The following is a 20659-nucleotide window of genomic DNA, read 5'->3' on the forward strand; positions in this document are numbered from 1 at the left end:
TCCCCAAAATTGAAAATAGTGCAGTTGAGCTCTGGAAGACTCCTCGGTTCCAATGTTATATAAAAAGAAAAATGTGGGAATCAATGAGAGTTTACTGTGTGTGTGTGTGTGTGTGTGTGTGTGTGTGTGTGTGTGTGTATATATAAATATGAGAGAGAAGGAGAGGGAGAGAAGGGGAGGGAGAGAGAGAAGGAGGGGGAGAGAAGGGGAGGGAGAGAGAGAAGGAGGGGGAGAGAGGGTGAGAAGGAGAGAGAGCGAGAGAGAGGAGGGCGAGAGACAAGGAGAGAGAGAGAAAAAAGGGGGGGGGGAGAGAGAGAAGGAGATAGAGTGGGAGAGAGAGAGGAAGAGAAGGAGAGAGAGACAGACAGATTCAGAACCAATATTTTAAAGAGATGTTCATTACCAGTAAAGGTCAGACATTGCAGTGCTGTTCTGCAGACTAAATGGGTCACAAAAGGTACCACAGTGATTTCCTTGGTCTTTTATGCAATTCAGCACACGTCCAACATTTATGAGGGAGTTGTTTAGAAATAATATTCTATTTCTCATTCATTTTCAATTACAGTGTGCAATACTAAATCTGAAAAGAAAATGTATGTATTATACTGCATCTTGCAAAATAATTACTGGCTTTAAGATTAACACATTAATATTATTTGATTCAATCATTTTAATTGTGCAAAAAAGCCTGTTTTGTTCTTTTATAGTAGAGAATTATATGCATTCTCATGGTAACATCTGATGTAACGAAACACACTGAAGCCTGCAGGATTTGATTGTTTTTCCAATGATTTAAAATGGACAATCTAACGTTAAATGAATTCACATTGATCACATACTGTGCATCTTCCCCACCAATTATACATTACAGGGTGCCACTACTGTATACTAATGTGTTGTCGTCAGTCATTTTATTACAGCTAAACTTGTTAGATGGTCCTTTATTGCTTTTACTGAAAGCCTGTTAACTGTAGGTTCATGGGCTAGAATTCATCTGTTAATTTGTCATTTAAAGGCACTGAACATGTTACTTCTGAGTTATAGAGGCTTATTCTAGTAGCTCCAAAGTGTGACAAACCGCTTCTAAAGTGCACTTTAGAAGTGGATTGCCATGCTTTGCTATTCTGCAAGCCATAATCGCATGTCCAAACCGCGTCTAAGCGGCTTTTTTAGAAGCGGTTTCACTTGCTCTAACAATCCGATCGGTTTGTCAAAAAAGCCTCAAACTTTTTTCATTTTTTGCCCACAACTGCTATTCTAGTAGCTCCGTTATGCAAGCCGCTTCTAAAAACTTGCATTTTTTCACGCCACCACAAGGGGGCGAGATTGTTATTGCGTGTTACATCTAGAGCCTGAAATATTAGCTGAGAGGGCAAAACCCATAAATCAGACTGGGGAAGGAGTTAGCATCCGCTCAGGTCATATCGCTGTTAAACCACTTGGTTTGTCACTTTTTCTAGAAGCGCTTTAGAAGAAGCGATTTGCAATAGATACCATTTTTTACCTCTCATTTAATTCCGCCTTTGTGAACAAGTAAACCGTGCAGTTTGGCAAAGACAATGTCGGAGAAACTAGAATAAGCCCCTTAATGCACAGTACATATTGGAAAGCAGTTAGCACTCTTACTTTATAACCTTCTGATTGTGTTTAAAGTTTAAACATTCCCCTTCTTTTCTTTTCATGGTAAAGCATAATTGTATAATATACAATTGTATAATTCTACATTCTTACCTAGGCTGGCAACCGTTTAAATGCTCCTGTTATAAATCTGTAAAATCCTGATTGTGTACCTAACATAATGGCTGCCATTCCGTTTCAATCAATCCTTCAGTCATTGTAACCCAGCTGCTACAGTACAGTACAATGTATCCTTATATTATGAAAGTAACAGTATCTATTGTTACAGTTTGCAGCTCAAACTCCTGGGAGCATTGGCGACAAATTATTACAAACAGGAAAATATTGCAAAGATCTTGCACTGCTGGGGAGGTGAGCTAAAACCTGCTATAGAAATCAAAGGATGTTGTATATATTTAAAAAAAAAAAAAAACTTACTAAAAATGGCATTAAGAGTTTATTAAAATTAAAAAAAAAAAACGGTCACTTAACCAATATTACAGAACTGATTTTTTTAACCATACGATTTCACGTTTTGCTGCTTTAATAAAATAATTATTTATCTTCATACGTTTTTTGATTGATTACAATATACATGACTTTAAAGCTGCAGTTCAGTCAATATCCTGCATGTGTGTTTTTTTTAATAAATCAGTTCTGTAGTAAGAAACAATACTTTTAGCATTTTCTGTTTTTAAAAAAACAACTTTGAAAGACCAATTTTCTTGTATTCTATTTTAACAGCCATTTGCTAAGGCACTGCCCCTTCATATCCTGTCACAAGCCCTGGCACACCCCTATGTCAGCCCTGCCCTCCCTCTAGCACTTGTCAGTGCAGGAATGCTCATGAATATTCATGAGCTTCCACTGCCAGTCAAGCAGATTATAAACAAATCCCAGCTTTTAATGTCACCAAATTTCGACCTATCAATACATGGAAAACGAATTGACCGGCAGCTATACAGTTCTTTAGCTAATTAGAGATTGCACACATAAAACTATTGAAGTAAAAAAATAAATGTAAAAAAAAAAAAAAAAGACTGAACTGCAGCTTTAAATGTGCAATCCCTCTTAGCTTAATGTAATAGTCTTCCTTAAAGCAGCAATATTGTTTCATTTAAAAAAAAAAAAATTATTACAGGAGTGAAGCAAATCATCTCCGGGGCTGAAGAGTGTTAATTTAATCTCAGGGGCCGCCCTGCTTCCAGAGATAGTTACCTCCGTAGTGGGCGCCAGTATCTCTTTTCAGTTTAAATGTCCCAGTCACGCAGGCCAATAGGAAGCCACAGAAAGAGGAAAGAACGAAATGGGCTTTCCCTGCGCAAACTCCTGTTCAGCATACAGTAATATCACACAACATGGAGAAACTACAGGAAAACCTCTCCCAGGTTTCAGCTCCCCATATCCAAAAACCAACAAAAAAAGGGTTGGGGGAAAAAAAACAAACAAACACAAAAACTTATAGGTGTCTGAGTTTTGTAAAAAATAATAATAATAATAATAAATAGGAAAAAAATGTATAATGTGCTCCGACTGTAAAAGAACCAAACCACTCCTTAAAGTGGAATTACATTGTATAATACCCCTAAAGTTATCTTGTCCATCCATGTATCTTAAGAACTAGCTGCAATAAAAGAGTATCTTTCTCACTGATACCATGGAAAGGCTATCAAAAAGAAACTACTACTACTATTATATATATATTTCCCCCCCCCCCCCTTCATTTTATATAGTATGCAGTAGTTTATGTTTGGCTACTCGCATAGTGATGTATGTCTATAGGTAAGGCCCTGGGCATGGTCAGCGCTTACGCGCTGAGCCGTGCTGAGGCGCGCTTGCACTTACCTGTGAGCCCCTACAGCCGCCATGAGAGCGGCTTTAGTAGGGGCTCGCCTACGCTTCCGCAAGCGCGCGGAAGCGTAGGTCTTAGGTAATTTTTTAAATCACGCGCTTGCCGGAGCGCAGGGCCGGTCACGTGAGCGGTTCGCCCAATGAGGGCGAACCAGCTCCGTGACATCACTGGCCCGCCCCCTGACGGCGCGCTGTCTAAGGCCAGGGAAAACACCTGCTTTCCCTGAGCCTCAGCGCGTCTCAGCACGCTTGCGGGAACCCTGGACGAGGCCTAAGTTGTGGAAGAAGGGAGATTGGGAAAACGGGGGCTAATGTCAGGACTTGGAAGATTAGGTCTAGTGTAGGGGTGGCCAATCCGCGGGCCGCAGGTCAACACGGCATTTGTAATGACCCGTGTGATACTCGGTGATCAACCTCTCCTCAAGCCACCCCCCTACCCCTGCTGGTGCACCTGGCCAGCATTCCAATCCAACTTCTGAAATGTGACAGTGGAAACACTGACCTCGTTGTGTTACAATTCAGCTCTGTAATGGCCGCACCTGCTGACTCAACAACACGGTGCTAGCAAGCACTCTGTTCAATTTACATGTTATATGTTCAATAAACAACACGGTTTAAGAAGTAACAGGTTCCTGGTACAGTATGTTGACATGTGCCCCTGAGAAACGGCCAGAAAGATCAGAAGGCTTAATGCTAAACTATATACCTAACGGGTCCTGCAAAGGAAGAGGCAGGAAGGAGGTAGTGGTGATTGTCAGATACTGTATCATGTGGTTAGGGGAGAGAAAGGTTTAGTTTAAAGGTCACATTTTAGGTCTCATTTCTAGATCATTGTAAAGTATTAAAAAAAAAAAAAGATTTCCAGGTATTCTTCATGCATCCAGTTACATTCACCAGTACTCACAGAGCTATAGTCTCCATTTAGAGGTATTGTCCATCCAGATGAATCGGTAGACTGGGCTGGAGTCTTCTTTTCAACAGTGCTGACTTGGTTTTCCTGTTGCTCGAAATATTCGAGAAATGAAGGTTTAACAGGTTGTACAGGCTCGCTGCTGTCTGGAAAATTAAAGCAAAAGCAAGTTACTTCTATTTTTAAACCTTCTAAAACGAATTGGCTGGCGAAGGCAGCCGAACGGTCAGTTAGCTCTCCACAATGCTGCCTCCCCATACATCTCACAACTGAGGTAGGGAGGGACAAGCAAGAGGTAATGGACTAAACAGAAGGGAAAGCAATGGGGAAATTGCAATGGGTCATGGGGTGGAATGGGGGCGTAGGAAGGCACCCACGTTAACCATTTGGATGTCCAATTCTAAAAAAACAACCTCCTCCCCCCATCCCTTTCTATCCCCCCCTCACCTCCCACATCTCTCTCCCATCTGTGATGGTGAGGGGGTAACCAGGCTCAATAATAAAGGTTAAGCCTGTTTGGTTACCTCTGATCCTTGTATTGGGGTTCAGGAGTGTCAGCTCGAGCCCAGTGATTGTCTATGCATTGTGAATAATTATGTGACAAGAATGTATGTGTTTTTACCTTTCCAGGAGTGCCAGCAAGCAGGGATTGCTGGGCTATGAGTTTCAGGGAGGGTTTTATGGAGAAAGTGTTGTCAGAATGTGCCTAGCTAGTTGGGGTCCAAAGTTGCCGGATACCCCAAAAATGTACCTGGGAATCAGGTCGGAATCCCGGATACATATAGGCACATTGCTCTGGCAAAATCTTCCCTTGAAAACATTTGTGCTACTCACCGCTAGGATTCCCTGCTTCAGCACAGACCAGAAAGGTAAATAGGGCATAGGGATGGGAGGAATCCCTGGAACGGTAAAGATGTCCCTAGGTTAAGGGGGGATGCCCAGTTAATGCCCAGAACCCGGTATAGTGATTCTGGGGGTGCTCCAACCATAGATAAGGTTGTGAGGATTTTTAAAGTCTAGTATAGTGTGTGGGGATATGGCTAGTAGAAAAAGTGCAACTTCTTATTCTATTCCCCATAACCATAAGACTTAGGAAAGTATAAAATGTATGGTTTTATTAAACAGTGTGTTTAACGTACATATATGCTTGTGCACGGTATTATGAGCTGGGTCTTTCCGGACCGATGTTCTGGGTGTCACTGGGCTACCAGCTTGGTGCCACTGTGTCTACCCAGACATCGGACATGAAAGCCACAGAGGATGCCAGAGCTGTGAAGAGCATTTGGGCAGGACATTTAGGCTTGAGCACTCGTCCTGGGATGAATGGAAGTCCTCTGACTACCATTTGCCTTTCGCAGACTGTGAGGAGCCTAAACCATACTATAAGAAACCCTCAGCCAATCCGGAGAGCAGATTCTAAGCACCGGAACAGCAGCGGCAAATTTGAAACGACCAAAAGATGCTCTTAGAGAAATGGCAGCGAGTCGGCTTCAGAAATTTCAAGACAGAATATTTTCTAAGACCCACTTTTCGGGGCCAAGTTCTGAGAACTGAACGTAGCAGTCGCAGCTAGGATTGCAAGCCAAAAACAGTTCCAGGACATTTGGGTCTAACTCCCGGTCAAGGGATTTCAGCACCTCCAGAACATTTCGAGTCCCGGTCAACTAAAAACTTTGGTTCTTTGCTTATTTCAACTAGTTCAAGTCTAGTTCTTTGCCCCAGACCCCCAGTAAGTGTGTCTCTCATGTACTTTGTGTTTCACAGTGTGTTTGCCTGTTTAAGTGAATAAATGACAATTTATTTCATCAACTCGTTTTGCTCAATGTTATGATCCCGGTATAAAAAGGTGTAAATGCCTGGTCTCCAATGACACCATCACTTTACTTTAATACCTTATGATGTCCCCAAATCTTTCCGCCTCGCTCTCCTTCTACTGCATTCTTACTTTCTCCACATCTGCCAACTGACTTCCTCTTTCCTTCTCTGCTTTCGGTGTAAACTTTATAGCTTTCTGCCTCTCATTATGTCATCAGTCTGAAGTCATGTGCCAGATATATAGCCTACCAGGTATAACACCCGATGGCCCACATGGAACCCAACATTCCTAGCAGCCCCCCCTTTGGCGTTTGAAAGCATCCAGCCCATGAAGGTTCTCCTTACTTTGTTACATAAAGTAATCCTTCCAATTTTGGTTGTTCTAGGTCAGGGGTTAGCAACCTGCAGCTCTTTCTTCACCTACATTCGGCTCTCCTCTGTCCGCAGGTTGACGCTCCCCAGTTGCTGCCTATCTCCCTCTCTGTGACGTCGGTGCACGCTGAAAGTTGCACTGGCATTGAGAGAGTCCAGCGTGGGACAGTGTAGGAGGCATGCCAGCAACTGGCAAGGTGCCGTCGGCAACAAGAGGCCCGACAATTGCCAGCTGGGCCCCCGCGCAGCCACCGACAGAACAGTGAGGAAGAAAGGCAGCAGCTGGGGAGCGGCAACCCAGAACAGTGAGGAAGAAAGGCAGGCCCAATGTAAGTGTTTATGTATGTATCTGTGTGTTTGTGTGTGTGTGTGTGTGTGTGTATTTGAAGGGGGGGGGTAGTGTGTGTGTATTTGGGGTGGTTGTGTGTATTTGGGGGGCATAGTGTGTGTATTGTGTGTATTTGGGAGGGGACAGTGTGTGTATTTGGGGGCATAGTGTGTGGGTGTGTGTATATTTGGGAGGGGATAGTGTGTGTATTTGGGAGCATAGTGTGTGTATTTGAGGGGCATAGTGTGTGTGTATTTGAGGGGTAGTGTGTGGGTGTGTGTATATTTGGGAGGGGATAGTGTGGGTGTATTTGGGGGCATAGTTTGTGTATTTGGGGGTTAAAGTGTATGTGTGTGTATTTGGGGGTTAAGGTGTGTGTATTTGGGGGGTTAGTGTGTGTGTATTTGGGGGTTAAGGTGTGTGTATTTGGGGGGTTAGTGTGTGTGTATTTGGGGGTTAAGGTGTGTGTATTTGGGGGGTTAGTGTGTGTGTGTATTTGAGGGTTAAGGTGTGTGTATTTGGGGGTTAAGGTGTGTGGATTTGAGGGTTAAGGTGTTTGTGTGTGTATTTGGGGGCATAGTGTGTGTGTATTTGAGGGGTAGTGTGTGTGTGTATTTGGGGGTTAAGGTGTGTGTATTTGGGGGGGTTAGTGTGTGTGTGTATTTGAGGGGTAGTGTATGTATGTATGGTGCATTTGTAAATGACAAACTGTTTTGCACAGAAAAACAATGAAAAAAACCCAAAATAAAGTGACTTATTGTGAAATGCATTTTATTCCCCCACATTTTTTCCTTTCCCTGATTCTGATTAAAGTAACTGTCATATGCTACTGCTTATACAGTGGCTCAGTGAGGCCTTGGGCAAGTCACTTTAACTCCCTGTGCCGCAGGCACCAAAAAACAGATTGTAAGCTCGATGGGGCAGTTGATTGTGCAAAATGTCTCTGTAAAGCGCTACATAAAACTAGTAGCGCTATACAAGAGCATGCTATTATTTTTATTATTACAGTATATACCTATTTGCGTGTGTACTGTAAATGTATGTGTTTGTGGGGGGTGTAATATTCATGCATGTGTTGCGGCTCTCGGAATATTTTGAACAAAGACATTTTTTTTTAGAAAATGGCTCTTCTTCCTTGAAAGGTTGCAGACCCCTGTTCCAACAAAGACTCCGTTTACTAAAATGTGCCTTTCTAAAATTAAGGAATAATAAACAAGAAATAAATTGGGGTGAAGTACTTGCAAGGGGGGAAAAAAAGCAAGATAAATGGCCAGTCAATAAAACTAGTGTTAGGTAAGTGCACTTATCAGTGTATATAGTTTTGGGTAATAAATATAAACAAGTCTAAACTGAAGTGACTAAATAAGCAGGTAGTGGAAGGAATGGAAAAGAACAGGCAGGCATTTAGATTATTAAAGTCAAAGGGAACGGAGGCATCGTATCAGAATTATAAGGAATGTGACAAATTGCAAAAGGGCAATCAAATTAGCAGAATTTATGGGAAAAAAAGTATTGCAATGGAAAGTAAGATCAACCCTAAAAAGTTCTTCAGGTACATTCATAACAAAAAGATTAGAAGAGAGAATATAAGACCCTTTTAGTGTGAGATAGCCACGTCTTTTATTGGGGATAATTTGAAGGCAGAGGTATTCAACACATTTTTTTGCCTCTCTCTCTCTCTCTATATATATATACACAGAGGAGTCAATTGCAGAACATATTGCAAGTGGAGGTAGCAAGAGGAGATCATATTCGGGAATACTTATAACCAAATAATAGCTAACCTTATTAGTTTTATTGAGAATAGAAGTAGGAATTTAGACCAGGGTAATGCAGTTGACGTGGCCTACTTAGATTTAGCAAAGGCTTTTGATACGGTTCCACACAAAAGGTTAGTGTACAAAATAAAGGAAATCTGTTGGGGTGAAAATATTTGCATCTGGATTTAAAACTGGTTGAAGGATAGATAAAAGATAGTTGTCATGAATTAAACCTTTCCAGGTTGGACTAAAATTGTAAGTGGAGTATCTCGGATTAGTACTGGGGCCATTGCTTTTTAACTTGTTTATTAATGACCTTGAGGTTGGCATCGAGAGCAAAGTCTCCATCTTTGCTGATCACACTAAATTATGTAAGGTAGTAGAATCAGAGCATGGCGTCATTTCTCTACAGAAGGATTTGGATGAACTGGAAACTTGGGACAGGAAAATAGCAGATGAGGTTTAATACAGATAAGTAAAGTTATGCATTTGAAAAGCAAGTATAAAAACAGACAGCACACAAACTAAATGAGAAAAGTAGGTCAATCCTTGATGGAGTAGGATTTAAAAGTTCTTACAGACAGCAGGCTTTCCAGTAGTGCCCAATGTCAGGCAATAGGTGCAAAAACAAATAGGATGTTATCTTGCAAAAAACAGGTTATGGGTCGAAGGGAAGACAGCATAATTCAGCCACTGTATAAATCCTTAGTAAGACCCCAACTTGAAAACGGAGTACAGTTTTGGGCACCACTCCATAAAAAAAATTATGGAACTAGAAAAAGTACACAGAAGAGCTACCAAATCAATAAAGGGGATGATAGATTTGACATAGGAGGATAGGCTAGCTAAATTAGTTTTGTTTACATTCGAAAAGAGGCGATATGATAACTATTACAAATATATTCAGGATGTGTACAAGGAACTTTCAAGATAAATATTAATTCCAAGGACAGTACAAACAACACAGGTGTCATCTATTAAGGTTGGAGGATAGGAGATGCCACCTGCAGCAAAGCGATATTTACAGTAAGGGTGGTTAAAATGTGGAATGCATTACCCATGGAGACAGTAATGGCAGATGCAATTGATAGCTTTAAGAAAAGGTTACACTTTTTTATTTGTTTTGTTTTAACGAACAGAAAGGTATATAGGGATATACCAAATCAATCAACATGGGAAGGATGTTGATCCAGGTAGTAATCTGATTGCTATTACTGGAATCAGGAAGGAATTTATTTTTCCCCTTGGGGGACATCATTGAATAATGTTTCACTGGGTTTTTTTTGTTTGCCTTGATTAAAAATGACATGCCCATCGAGTTCAACTTATGTTACATTGAGACGATATAGATCCAGAGACCAATATACTGTAAATACAAATATAGGAGGCGTATCTCCGTCGTCTCAATGTAACATAAGTTGAACTCGAAGGGCGTGTCTTTTTTTCAATCTCCTCTTCTATGTAAGAACACATATTCTACTCCTTACACCCCTCATCCTCCTCCTGTCTTTATCAAGAAAAGACCATCCCAGCTGCTAACTTCATAGCCAGCAGAGGTATAAAATGTGATGCATCTCATAATCTGCACATTATGCAACTCCTCCCTAACCCTATCATTTGACACCCTACATCACAAGCGGACACATATGGGTCAAAAATGGGACCAAAGACTTTGATAAATTGATGCTATGAAACAGCAAAATGCTAGAGACACACTTGCATCAATTTTGCTCCAAGTTTGCTTTGTAAGTAGACAGACTCCTCCACCAATCCACTGTATCTTTTCCCAGGGCCTTCAGTGATAAAACAGAACTGTTTCTGCTTTGTGTGCGCATGGAGTAGGTCTCAGAAGGATCCTGCTGCTTGTATACAGTAGATCAGCTTTATAACTTCCCTTAAGGTAAATGCTGCAAGGTGGAGCCAGCAGAAGATAATGAAGTGGAAAGAAGGGAGGAAGAAAGAGAGGGGTTACTAAGTACTGCTCAAGTGATACTCTAGGTGCAAGAGCGGTATACCAAGAACAATCTATATAAAATAAACGTGCTTATTTTAGATTTTTTTTTAAGTGGCCTGTTTTACAAAAGTCTCATTTGACTTTATGATCAAATAAATAATTTTTTGGAGTCACCCTCTCTACCTTGTTTTTGTATCGGTGGTGCGACGCAACTACTTCTGTGCACTATCTGGTGGATCCTAACCTTGTTCCAGCAGCAGAGGGACTCACATACAAACAAGTGAGTGTCCTCTTCAAATATTGAATTTCCATTAAGGAAAGGGGGATTGTTATATCTTACATTGAAAGGCTGAGGAGAATATTTTGAATCACACATGTGTCCTCTGAGTTCACTCTCAGAGAGTTTATCAGGATGAATGCTATCGCCAGGTTATTAGCCCATGAATTAACTCCCCCTCTACAATGAAGATCTCATTGTGGGTTGGAAAGGATTACCTCCCTAAGAACTGCACAATATATTTACACTCTGTTCATATACTCGAGCCCCAGAATCCATCTGGACTTTCATTTGATTTCATTTGATTCCATGATCTTACTGCTTGCATTTCTTCATCTTCTCTGTAATTTGCTCAATTCATAAATGCAATTATTGTATTTTTTGGTAACGACCTGGACTTTCTTTCAACTAGCTGTTATAAATAAGAAACGAGTTACATACAGATACAGCGGCCATTATTTTAACAAATCACGCGGTGTATACCTTGAAATACCCATGTGATGGCGCGGAATTACTTCCAACCGTACCGCCTTAAGACGCGAGTGCATAAAATGGCATTTTAATGTTCTGGCTTTTAAACACCTGAAATTGACACAGTAGCACAGTACTGTACACATTACAATTCATTCATTTAATTGCATTTAATTGCACACAATCCATGAAATTCATACAAAGCAACCGCGATAAACACGTGTGCCTGGGGCGATTGGCCGTGTTCATGCCGCGTGGAGTAAAGCAGCGCACACGAAAACGGCGCCGTGATTTCTGTAGTAGATGCTCAACCATTGTCAAATGTAGACGACTAGGAGACTCATCCCATAGTGTTAATGTATAACATGTTTAATATTTAATTCATACTGATGATCTTATATATGTACTGGCTTAAAGAATGATACTTGAAGTATTTGTGCAGTCATCTCAGCACTTGAATTCAAGCAAAAATTGTGGTGCTATGGCAAGAGATCTAATAAAAGATTTGAGAGGGTCGTGCTTATTTGGTTCAAAATAAAAGTATAATTGAAAAGAACAGACGTCATTTATTTCTAACATTGATGCAGAATGAACCTTTTTCGCATCATAGTGTATGAAATAAGGTTTGCTTTTTCGTTGTGACCTTAACGCAGCGCTGAAGGTTATGACTTGTAGGTTTGCCTTCTGAGGCAGTAAAAGGCTTCCTTTTCCTTGGGGAGGATATTCTTTCGGAGCCGAGGAACGGTGTACTTGCTAGATACTACTGAAAGATTGAAGTGAAATTGGATTACAGCATGTCGACCGGTACTTAGACTGGTATTGGCAGTGTTGTCTCATATAGCAAAGAAATGAGTTATACACGATCAATAGGATGTCACAATCCTAAAGTGTGTCTATATATATATATACACTTATTAAGGTTATGGTGGGTAAAAAAAGTGACAAAAACCCTCCACAGTAAAGCATATACAGTAGCAACTGTAAATATTCCTGTATGTTCACTTGCATGTCTTAGACAGGTCTGCAGAGTGAACATACAGGAATATTTACAGTTGCTATATATATATATATATATATATATATATATATATATATATATATATATATATATATATATATATATATACACACACACATATGTGGATTTGGCGCTTTTTCCATATTTTTGTATTGGAATAAATTGTAATCCTTTTTATTTAATTTTATTTTAGAGTGCACCAATGTGGGATAATTTTTCCTCCCTCCCATATCTTATAGGGGTTTTAGTTTACTATTTTGTTGTAGGTCCATGGTGATTATATTTTCATGAATGCCATTGTACATATACATATAAATCTCTCTCTCTCACTCACTCACTCACTCACTCACACTCTCACTCTCAGAGAGAGAGAGAGAGAGAGAGAGAGAGAGAGAGAGAGAGAGAGAGAGAGAGACAACACACCGAGGTGTGGGGGTGATTCAACAGAGACCCGGTGCACTGGGGGTCCCCGGATCTACCAGACAATATTAGCTCTCCAGTCTCAGAATGTAAGGTTTACGTTTGCGTCTTACTGAAGGATCGTGCTCTGAGACTGGAGAGAAGGTAGAGATATATACAGTACATAGATATATATATATATATATATATATATATATATATATATATATATATATTACAACAAGACAAACTGCCTGCAACAGACTAAGCAAATAATGAGAACTTCAATTAGTAATATAATAACCACTAACGGTGCTAGGGACTAGAAGTAATATACTGTTGCGGCTAAGCTTATTCTAAAGCTTAACCGCAATTGTTCGGGGCTTTTTTTTCCAGCCGCCGAACTTGGCCGCGCGCCGGCCGTTTCTCCGTTCAGCGCTAATGGAGCTGAACAATGGAAGCGCCTGTGGCGCCGGAAAAAAAAGCCTGCGTCTGCACGCGGTTTAAAAATACCCGCGGTGGCGGCCGCTTTAGACTCAGGGCGGCCGCCACTGTAACAATGAAAAGAAAAAGAAAAGCGTCCCAACTCAGCACTCAAGTATACTCAGAGGAAATATCAAAGAATATTATGATTTATTTAACAACACAAATAATCAAACATAAAATACAAAAAATATTAAAACAAACCCTGACATCCTCCTGTGATAGAATATGTATCAGACAGGGGAAATCCCCTATGAAGATACTGATGGACCCCTAATACCCCAGGCAAGGGAAAAAAGCCTATAAGCACAAAATATACGTAAACAAGGGGTTAACAATAACCCCTTGAACCTACAAGGCCGGCCTCACCCCTAGTAAATATAAAACCACACAGTAAGCATACTGTAGATCAGGGGAGCGCAAACTTTTTGTGCTGCGCCCCCCTGTCTCTCGGGCCCCCCTGCCTTCCTTCAGCCGCGTCAGATGACGCTGCGTGGGCGTGTGACGTTAGGTCACATGGTGCCATGGCGACGCAACACAGACGGCTGAATCCCGGTAAGTAAACAGTTGCAGGGGCCTCACGCGATCCCCCGGCATTTAATTTTAATTTAAATGCCTGGGGGAAGAGCGCGGGGCCTCTGCAACTACCCGCGCCCCCCCAGCACAATCTCCAGACCCCCCTGGGGGTCGCGTCCCCCACTTTGCACACCGCTGCAGTAGATAACACATGCACCAAATTGCCTAATACATGCTGATGTCAAATACATATATTATATACATACACCGTAAATGCAGTTGGTATAATCAAGGCAAACCAGGCACAGTACCAAAAAGAGACTGTTCGTATGGGATCAACAATGGTTAACAGTTCACATCAGTTACCATAGTCCATTAGACCATCCATGCCACACTGTGATAGTAAAATGTCCAAAGGGTAAAGATCTTCCAATTGAGGTGTCCATCCGCAGGGGAGTCAGGGAAAAACAAACGCGTCTCTTTTTGGTACTGTGCCTGGTTTGCCTTGATTATACCAACTGCATTTACAGTCCTACGCGTTTCGGCCTGGCATCTTTTTGGACTGTTGCTTCCATGCTTTACAATTGCAGGCCATAATTTAGAGATTTCACTCTCAGAATTCATTTGATACTTTTTCTCTGTTTTTGGCCTCAAGCTGATATTCTGCTTATATACTCTCTGTGAGCATGGTTGTATATGTTGCATGTGTTGTGTGTTTAGGCAGTCATTGAGCTCCATTACCATCTGGTCTACCTAGTTGTGTATACACATGTTTATCATTAGACCCTTTGTGGGCCTTTGATTTTGTGTTCTGATCTTCAGACACTAATTCAGCCATTCTTTTGCCATTGAGTTCCGTTCCCTCCAGTATTCGGATTTAAAGTCTCCCCCCCCCCCCTATTTTATGTCTTTTCTACCCTCTTTTTAATGTTATATCAATAAACTTTTGTTACTCTTTGTATATACCTGTGTGCTTCATTAAGGGAACTTTGTTGTTGTCTTCATATTTCCCCATCCCTGAAGCACCGCTGGCATATCACTGATATTCTATGACGGCCAGTATTTAGGTACACTGATAGCCAGGTGTACATGCGGTACTCTGTGTGTTTGTGCTTTACTGTGGAGGGTTATTGTCACTTTTTTTACCCACCATAACCTTAATAATCGTGGTATATATATATACCACAATTATTAAGGTTATGGTGGGTAAAAAAAGTAAACCCACCATACCTTACTGGTTTTAGCACCTCTTATTTATGGCCTGTTGCAGGCATTTTTTCGTGTTTTATATATATATATATATATATATATATATATATATATATATATATATATACAGTGCTCGACAAACCCGGTCGCCCACTCGCCAGGCGCGAACGGAAATTGGCCCGTGGCCAGCTACTTTTTCCCCCTGCTCTGCGCAAATTTTTAAAAAATTTAAAAAAAAAAATAACAAAAAAAATATCCTCCTGGCTGATTGGCCAATTGGTCGTGACGCGGAATGGAGCCCTTCTCTGCAGGGGTAATGGCTTCTCCTCGCGCGCGCGGTCCGTCTCCGTCTCCTGCCCGCGCTTCCCTCCTCATCCCCTCCAGTCTCCGCTCCTGTCGGGCAAGAGATGACAGCAGGGGATTTCTCCCCCCATCTCCCCCCCCCTCCCCCCTGCCCCGCTTGCCCTCCGGTTCTGCTCCTGTCCCTGTGGCTGCTCGCGCGGGGCAGGAGATGACAGCGGGTGATGTTCCCCCGTCCCGGTTGCCCTACGGTCCCCGCTTTCCCCCAGTGCCAGTGGCTGCTCCCGATGCCAGCAGGGGTGTTCCCCTCGGTCCCCGTGGCTGTCTCCGCTTCCCCACCCCCCCACAAATGTAAAAAAATAAATAAATAACAAAAAAAAATATCCTCCTGGCTGATTGGCCGTGACGCGGTCGTGACGCGGAATGGAGCCCTTCTCTGCAGGGGTAAGAAATGGCTGCTCCTCGCGTGCGCGGTCCCTGTCTCCTGCTCGCGCTTCCCCTCTCATCCCCTCAGTCTCCGCTCCTGTCCCCGTGGCTGCTCGCGTGGGGCAGGAGATGACGGCAGGGGATTTCCCCCCCACCCACTCCCCCGTCCCGCTTGCACTCCGGTTCCGCTCCTGTCCCCGTGGCTGCACGCCCGGGGCAGGAGATGACAGCGGGGAATGCCCCCCCCCCCCAAACCAGCTTCCCCTTTGGTCTCCGCTCCTGTCCCCGTGGCTGCTCGCGCGGGGCAGGGGATTTCCCCCCCTGTCCCGCTTGCCCTCCGGTTCCGCTCCTGTGGCTGCATCCGCTACCCCCCCCCCCTACACAGAGAGTGTGTGTGTGTATGAGAGTGTGTGTGTGTATGTATGAGAGAGAGTGGTGTGTGTGTGTGTGTGTGTGTGTGTGTGTGTGTGTGTGTGTGTGTGTGTGTAAGAGAGAGAGAGAGAGAACTTGTAGGACACCAAAGGTACCCCCCCACCCAGTCAGTCATCCCCCCACCCCACCCAGTCAGTCATCCCCCCACCCCACCCAGTCAGTCATCCCCCCACCCCACCCAGTCATCCCCCCACCCCACCCTGTCAGTCATCCCCCCACCCAGTCATCCCCCCACCCCACCCAGTCAGTCATCCCCCCACCCCACCCAGTCAGTCATCCCCCCACCCCACCCAGTCAGTCATCCCCCCACCCAGTCAGTCATCCCCCCATCCCACCCAGTCAGTCATCCCCCCACCCCACCCAGTCAGTCATACTCCCCCCCACCCAGTCAGTCATACTCCCCCCCACCCAGTCAGTCATACTCCCCCCCACCCAGTCAGTCATACCCCCCACCCAGTAAGTCATACCCCCCCACCCAGTAAGTCATACCCCCCCCATCCAGTCACTCATACAACCCCCACCCAGTCACTCATACCCCCCACCCAGTCAGTCAGTCATACCCCCCCACCCAGTCAGTCACCCCCCCACCCAGTCAGTCATCCCACCCCCCTGCCCAGTCACCCCACCCAGTCAGACAGTTAGTAATCCCCACCCAGTCAGTCAGTAATCCCCACCCAATCACCCACCCAGTCACCCCACCCAATCACCCACCCAGTCACCCCACCCAATCACCCACCCAGTCACCCCATCACCCCACCCAGTCACCCCATCACCCCACCCAGTCACCCCATCACATCACCCAGTCTCCCCATCACCCCACTCAGTCACCCCATCCCCCCACAGTCACCCTCTCTCCGTCTCTCACCCTCTCTCTCTCCCTCTCACCCTCTCTCTCTCACCCTCTCTCGGTCTCTCTCTCACCCTCTCTCCATCTCTCTCTCACCCTCTCTCGTCTCTCTCTCACCCTCTCTCCGTCTCTCTCTCACCCTCTCTCCGTCTCTCTCTCACCCTCTCTCCGTCTCTCTCTCACCCTCTCTCCGTCTCTCTCTCACCCTCTCTCCGTCTCTCTCTCACCCTCTCTCCGTCTCTCTCTCACCCTCTCTCAGTCTCTCTCTCACCCTCTCTCAGTCTCTCTCTCACCCTCTCTCCGTCCTCTCTCCATCTCTCTCTCACCCTCTCTCCGTCTCTCTCTCACCATCTCTCTCTCACCCTCTCTCTGTCTCTCTCTCACCCTCTCTCCGTCTCTCTCTCACCCTCTCTCCGTCTCTCTCTCACCCTCTCTCCGTCTCTCTCTCACCCTCTCTCCGTCTCTCTCTCACCCTCTCTCCGTCTCTCTCTCACCCTCTCTCTCTCTGTCTCCCCCTCTCTCTGTCTCGCCCTCTCTCTGTCTCGCCCTCTCTCTGTCTCGCCCTCTCTCTGTCTCGCCCTCTCTCTGTCTCGCCCTCTCTCTGTCTCACCCTCTCTCTGTCTCACCCTCTCTCTGTCTCACCCTCTCTCTGTCTCACAATCTGGGTCTGGATATTTTATTTACCCTGTATATCTTAACTGCCCTATACTACACCGAAATAACCTATACTGCTTTCTTCCAGATCTGACTCAAGCTTCACACAGAAGACATTGGAATCCCCCGTAACCCAGAAGACAGGTAGGGAACACATCCCCTCCAATGTATAACATTGTGGGAATGAGGTACCTGGACATTGAGGGTCTGCGGATCAGGTAAGATCCCAGGTGGGATTGCTGCTTTAAACATTCTGAAGCGGGGGCATCCAGGCACTAGTTAAGGGGTGCAGGAAACTAGTCATTCACATCTGGCTTTTTTTTCTAGATTCGACATTTATACACACACACACACACATACACACACACAAAACAAGGACTAATTGTAGTATAATGTAACACAATAAATAAACTTATGTCAAAAACGAATGTTCTTACTAGAAATTTATTAAATTTATTTCATTTATGGGTTTTTTTAAATGCGGGGCTGGGGGCGGGATTAGAGGCGGGGTTGGGGGCGGGACTAGAGGCGGGGTTGGGGCGGGACTAGGTGGCGAGTAGATTTTTTGGTTCGGCGAGTAGATTTTTGGGTGATTTGTCAAGCACTGTATATATATATATATATATATATACACACACACAGTGGTTGACAAATCACCAAAAAATCTACTCGCCACACAAAAAAATCTACTCGCCACCTAGTACCAAACGTGTGCTGCTTGGGCCAATATTTACTCGCCCGGGGGTTAAATCCACAAATGTATAGGTTTGTCGATCACAGTATATATATATATATATATATATATATATATACAGTGTTCGACAAACCTATACATTTGTGGATTTAACCCCCGGCCGAGTAAATATTGGCCCAAGCAGCACACGTTTGGTACTAGGGAGGATCTGGTAACTGCGGTCACAGCACTCCACACAACCAACGCTTGGAAAATTCAAAAAACTTTATTAAGCTCCACAGTGAGCATACATAGCACCACTCTGACGCGTTTCGTCTATAGAAAGACTTTTTCAAAGAGTGAAGATCCCCACACAGTACCGGATCTTATATAGGAAATGACGTGTACACTAGGCACCTCCCTAATTGGCAAGTGCCTCCCACATCTCAACACAGGGTCAGAGTTGGACGTCATCCTATTAAAGGGACCAAATACATATTACCCACATATATAAAACATAATAGACATACATAAACACCTATTACCAGTAAAAAGCTTGGGATTAAAAACAAAGACATTGTAATGCTCACATAGTACATAATCACATAATATATAATTAATAGAACAACACGAATTACATAATCTGTCATATTAGAATCGGATGATGTGGATCAACCGTCTCCTGATGGATTTATAAAGAAATAGTAAATAACAAAGATGGCCACCGGAGCGTTCTTGTAGCTACAGTGCAGAACGGGTGTCGTGAGTACACAAGAATATATGCAGTTATGTTTTAGGCAGTTGTGAGGCTACTTGGCACCGCACTGTGATTTACTGTGGGGTCTTTTCTTTGAAGAGGATCCGCTGTATCTCTATGGATTGACCAGCCCACTGCCTGCATTCTCACTGCTTTCCTCACTAATGACTGTATAACTTACTTATCAGTGGTGTCAGCTCCAAGTTTTATGGGACATATGCAGACTCAATAGTGCGGTGGTTTAGGAGACTCGGTACTCAACGGGTTAACACCCAAGTGTTTTTTTTTTTTTTTTTTTTTTTCACGTTTGGTACTAGGTGGCGAGTAGATTTTTTTGTGTGGCGAGTAGATTTTTTGGTGATTTGTCAACCACTGTGTATATATATATATATAAAACACGAAAAAATGCCTGCAACAGGCCATAAATAAGAGGGAAAAAAAAAAAAAAAAAACGAATGGCGCACAGCCAGGGAGCCAGGTGTGGAGTAAAAAAACTTTTCTTTATTGCAGCATGGTGAGAGACAAATTCACCCCCTTGGGGGACACAGATAAATAAGAGGTGCTAAAACCAGTTAGGTAAAGTGTGCAATATCAACACTACTGGCGGTGCTCAGGGATGTGGAATATATGAAAACAGAAAGAAAAAGATCCCAAAATAGCACTCTAGCGTACAAAAATATCCAATTTATTAAACACATAAAACATATACAAAAGATCCACAGTGTCCCCAAAGCTGTCTAATCTGAAACACTGATAACAAAACTAAGCTAAGCACTGGAGTCATAGCAAATGCATACACAATAGGAATCATTCATGAGTGAAAATACACACACAGAGTGGCAGCAGGGCTATGGACAGAGATCAAATACAGCCAAAATTGTACTTGGCACTGGCACCGTGGCGATTTGAGTACTCAGCACCTTGGTGATAGTATCCCCACATATTGTCGAATCTATATACGCTACTAACCAGCTAGTCTGCTGTTGCTGACGGCGTGCCGAATCAGCTGCTGCCGTTTCCAATCTACTGGGCGTCCTTCCTAGCATGCTGCGGGAGATCCTGCTTGATGATCTACACACACGTGCCGACGGAGACGCCAGCCAGCAGAGAGCAGCTTAAAGAAACGAGAGGGGATACTCTCTAAACTATCCACTGCCTGCAAACCTATTCCATCTGGTGAGTAGGCATTGCAACTGTCATCATCGGTGCTGCGGAGCACTTGAATCATTATTTCATTTTTAACTTGTCCACATAATACATGTCCATGTGTATTGTGAATTATATTAATTGTTATTAAATGTTTTTATTGTGTAATTTCACCAATCTACTTCTCAGCTGTTATATGTTGTCTTAAGTGTTGTTTGTCAGATAATCTACAGTATTACGCTATGTGTTGTGCTTTTTCTTTTCTTTCAAGCACACCGTGAGGAGCCACGTTCCTTCAGCCAACAGGCTTGGTTTTAATATATCCTTTTCATAGTAGTTGTTAATTTAGGCGCCCACGGATACTATCTTTTGTCCATACTATAGTTCTGACCAGGGGGTCAGTTTTTTGTATCCCAGGCAGCACCTTATGCATGATTGATCATC

The 20659-nt window shown here is 43.4% G+C and overlaps 1 protein-coding gene across 1 annotated transcript in view; it reads right to left on the bottom strand.

The window, feature by feature from the left end:
• LOC142466939 (serine/threonine-protein kinase 4-like) overlaps nt 1-20659 on the bottom strand; it is a 100677-nt gene that overhangs the window by 12022 nt on the left and 67996 nt on the right. The window contains exon 6 of the mRNA XM_075572593.1: nt 4373-4524. Within this exon, the coding sequence (XP_075428708.1) occupies nt 4373-4524 (152 nt within the window). The remainder of the gene's footprint in view (nt 1-4372; nt 4525-20659) is intronic.

The sequence above is a fragment of the Ascaphus truei genome, chromosome 15 (assembly GCF_040206685.1).
Source record: "Ascaphus truei isolate aAscTru1 chromosome 15, aAscTru1.hap1, whole genome shotgun sequence".
NCBI lineage: Eukaryota > Metazoa > Chordata > Amphibia > Anura > Ascaphidae > Ascaphus > Ascaphus truei.